The 3,915-nt window shown below is 42.4% G+C and overlaps 1 protein-coding gene across 1 annotated transcript; it reads right to left on the bottom strand.

Moving 5' to 3' along the window:
* Positions 1 to 1,006: 1,006 nt before the first annotated feature.
* Positions 1,007 to 3,645, bottom strand: arf6b (ADP-ribosylation factor 6b). Its single transcript, XM_062470072.1, has 2 exons — positions 3,494 to 3,645; positions 1,007 to 3,289 (listed from the first exon to the last, which is right to left on the bottom strand). The coding sequence occupies exon 2, from the start codon at positions 2,634 to 2,636 to the stop codon at positions 2,109 to 2,111; it is 528 nt and encodes a 175-aa protein (XP_062326056.1). The 5' UTR covers positions 2,637 to 3,289; positions 3,494 to 3,645; the 3' UTR covers positions 1,007 to 2,108.
* Positions 3,646 to 3,915: the final 270 nt, after the last annotated feature.

The raw sequence follows: 3,915 nt of genomic DNA, 5'->3' as shown, positions 1-3,915 counted from the left end.
ATACAAAAACAAATAAAAATAATTTTCTTTTAACCTTCGCAATGTGGAGGGTCTGAGACAGCCCTACGGTTAAAAGAAAATGCTTCACTTTGTTTTTGTATGCGGCAAAGTTGTCGCAATACGACGGTGGGTCACAATGACTGATGGGTCGGAATGACCCGAAGATAACACAAGGGTTAAAATAAAAGATGGGTTTGACATTTTGGTTGTAGGGCATATAGCACACTGATGCTCTGCGTGTCTTGCTTTGCATGCTTGTGAAAGGGAACCTGGTAGCCACAGTCAAATGAATAATGGGTTCTGCAAATGCTTGGCAGGCTGGTCGCCTCCTTTCTCTGCATCGTCGAAAGAGAAGCTCTAAGGAGTAGTGATATGTGACTGAGCTCCGGTCCTGGAGTAGATATCGAAGCAGGACGGCTCCACTGTGGTTTACAGGTCTCTCCAGAGTAAGCATGGAGCTACTCGAGCTTACTGATTCTGATAAGAGGTTGAAACAGAAGTTGCCTCATACAGAATCAGACTGCAAAACAATTAAATCAAAGACTTATATAGTTCTGGGGGTAGGGCTTCTACATATGTCAACGTAATATAAACTGGTGGGGTCTCTCCACAAATGTGCAGCCTTTTTTTGAATGAAATGCAAAGACAGTAAGTTACAGCACTAGCTCAATGTTACACAAGCAAGCATGCAGAGAACAGCTGTGCCGTTTTAACATTTGTGTAGCACGCCACCCGCCCCAACCCCCAACGCAGACGATCATGTGGCTGTGGTTCTTCCATTGAGACCAGCAGTTGGACTTCCTGTTTTGTACATTTTTCCCATTCAACAGTGGCACTTGGGTGCCAGTGAAACAAGACTTTTTTCTGAGCTTGGAAACTAAGTATTAACCATCCAATTTTCTTCTTATAACTCAAATCAAATATCGATAGGATCGCACAAAAGGAATGACACCAACTGGCCTACATCCTTTTTTGAACAGCTGGGATTAAATCAAGAACTGACACGTTTAAAATTACTTTTTTAATAAGACATTACAATGACATTGTTCTGTACATGGTCCTCCAAGTCAACACAGGAGTTAAAGAGTTGCACCAGAAGATGACTTCATAATTTTGCCAGTAAGCAGCTCCGACTGCAAGACCGGTCAATCCTGCGGTGTGGTTCCTGTGTGTCTGTGCTCATGCTACAGGTATAGGCTATCATAATGTCTCTTTTTCTGAGACTCTTCAATGGGGATAGAAGGTCGAGAGCTCAGTGCTGAATGACATTCCTTTGGAAAAATTGGGAGTCATCTTACTGTATGACTATCAATGATACCCATGACTAACTGTGTTCTGAAAAGCATGTTTGAGTTACTGTAAACCTGTGTTGCATAGGCCTACTTCTGAACAATGTAACCAACACGTGACACAAAAAGGTCAATTAGCTCACCATGTCACCAAGCATTGGGGGATTACTTAATTGCTAATGGATCCCAACTGTGGTTAACAGAACACTGGACAGTCTTCCAAGTCTTTATTTTATAATGTCCAATGTGATGGACTGTAAGCAATGGTGAACACTCTTCAAATCTTGCAATAGCATCTTTAGTAGGAATACATAAGGGTGTTTCTCCCTTGATTATGATTCAGGTGTTGCAGTTCCTCAAACTACTGACATCACATATCTTAACTTAAGGGGGGGGGGGGGATTTAAACAATACAGACCCATATACATTAGCAAACCAAAACTATTGTATAAACATGAATGAACCAAGCCTCAGTCCAAATGAAAGATAAAACTTAAGCTTTGTTAGAAAAATATATAAAAAATGGGACAAAGAACAGGCAAAGGCGGTGGTCTCTGGAGCTCAACTTTAAGAACAGTTTTAATTGATATTCATCAAGCCAAAAATAATGAATTAATGTGATATAGACCTGCTACAGAGAAGCAGCTAACTGAAAGCTAGCAAACCCAGTTGAAGATAAATTAGTTATTGGGGTCAACATTGTAATCAAAATAAATGAACATAATCAAAGTTGTCTTTATTATATTCATTTCAGAGGTTATTTGTTACTTGCCTCAACTTTTTTTGTAGATCTGACTTAAAACAGTCATCACTCAATCATTAAGATTTGTAGTTTGATGTTAGCCAAGTCAGTCCCTCGTATAGTCCATCACCGGTGGTCGCACAGGAGGGCTGAACATACCAATTTCTATCTCTGATGCGGGTCAATCCTAACTTCTCCTGGATTTCATGCGGCTTCATGGCGTCCGGTAGGTCTTGCTTATTGGCAAAAATCAAGATGATGGCGTCTCTCATCTCACGGTCATTAATGATGCGATGTAGCTCCTGCCTCGCCTCATCGATGCGATCTCTGTCCGCGCAATCCACAACGAAGATTAACCCCTGTGTGCCGGTGTAGTAGTGTCGCCATAAGGGACGTATCTTATCCTGGCCTCCAACGTCCCACACATTGAACTTGACGTTTTTGTAAGTGACAGTCTCTACGTTGAATCCCACCGTGGGTATTGTGGTGACAGACTGTCCGAGTTTAAGTTTGTAAAGGATGGTTGTCTTTCCTGCAGCATCAAGACCAAGCATCAATATTCTCATCTCTTTGTTGCCAAATATTTTTGATAGCATTTTCCCCATCTTGAACAGTGCATATATATTCCTTTCCTATTGTAAAAAAAAAAAATCCCCTTTCTTCACGCAAAACCTTTCAATTTGATACAGGCCTATTTCCTCAACAGTGGAAGCATTACTCAACTAGGAGCAAGCGTTCATTTACATTATAAATGACAGCTATGGTTGAAACTACCCTTCAAACTCGCACCGTGCCATTGATCTCCTCTACAATGTTTGGGGCCACAGGGTGTTCCTGTGTGGTATGCAGTAGTCTTCAAGTTCAAATGGGGAGATGTTCAAAAAAAACTACGTTGGGATGTTAAATTATTGCTGGAGAAAACGTGCATTAAAGTGGTCAGATATCGAGTTGCATTAATCAAGAAGCTGTGGGTCGATCCAATATTTGCAGAGGAAGGTGGTGGGTAAACTGAACGAGGCCCTAAAAAGCCTGCCGTACTTGTGGATGCCTCTTGGTGGACGTGTCTCGCGGTCCCTCCTTGCCGGGAGCGTCCGCCTTGTTCGTATTGGTATTACCGGAGCAGAAATGCAATTTGCTGCAGCTGTTCCATCAAGCGTTGTGCAGGGCAACACGCGTGTTCACAAGGGTTATTTTCTCCCGAACGTTCGGTCACTAGATGGGTCATTCATTCACTCATCAAAATCCCCTTTATGTCCCTCTGAAACAGAAGAAAGGTTTGGGAGGAGTGTCAGAAGCCTCAACTTGGCTAGGCTAGCTAGCTAGCATGCTAACATTAGCTAGCTAGCTAGATGGCTATTTCAAGCAGTAATTCTTGCTAATGAAATTCAGAAACGCCCGTTAGTACCAATCCGTTCGTTTCTAGTCACTTTAACATATCTCCAAATTAAAAATCGCATATTACCAGCGGTTTCCACCCTTGTTCTCTTGGTATTTCCACCCAGCTTTCGGGTCTCTCCTTCGTCTTTTTCAGTCGAGTTGCTGCTTCACCGGAAAGGTGTGGAGCTACATCACCCGCAACTTCCTCTCTAGATAATTCAGTAGGCTAGTCAACTGCTTACGCAGAAGCATTCACAGCGCACGCACTGGAGACAATGTAGCACGCCACACTATATGCGGATCAAAGGATTAAACTGACAACGCATGCAATGTCCAAATCTGGAGAACTTATTTTAAGACATATAGTGGGGGGGAAAGAACAATGTTGCTTAACCGTACACCTTTAACAATAGTTGAAATATAGTGGGTACCTTAGCGGATGCAAAGCTCCGCTCGTGGTGCAGCTGGGGCACCATCTCTAGCTGTCTTTTGATATTGAAATCCTTA

Source organism: Osmerus eperlanus, chromosome 9, assembly GCF_963692335.1.
Source record: "Osmerus eperlanus chromosome 9, fOsmEpe2.1, whole genome shotgun sequence".
Taxonomy (NCBI): domain Eukaryota; kingdom Metazoa; phylum Chordata; class Actinopteri; order Osmeriformes; family Osmeridae; genus Osmerus; species Osmerus eperlanus.
The sequence above is the reverse complement of the archived record's forward strand: the minus strand, read 5'-3'. Positions and strand labels throughout refer to the sequence as shown.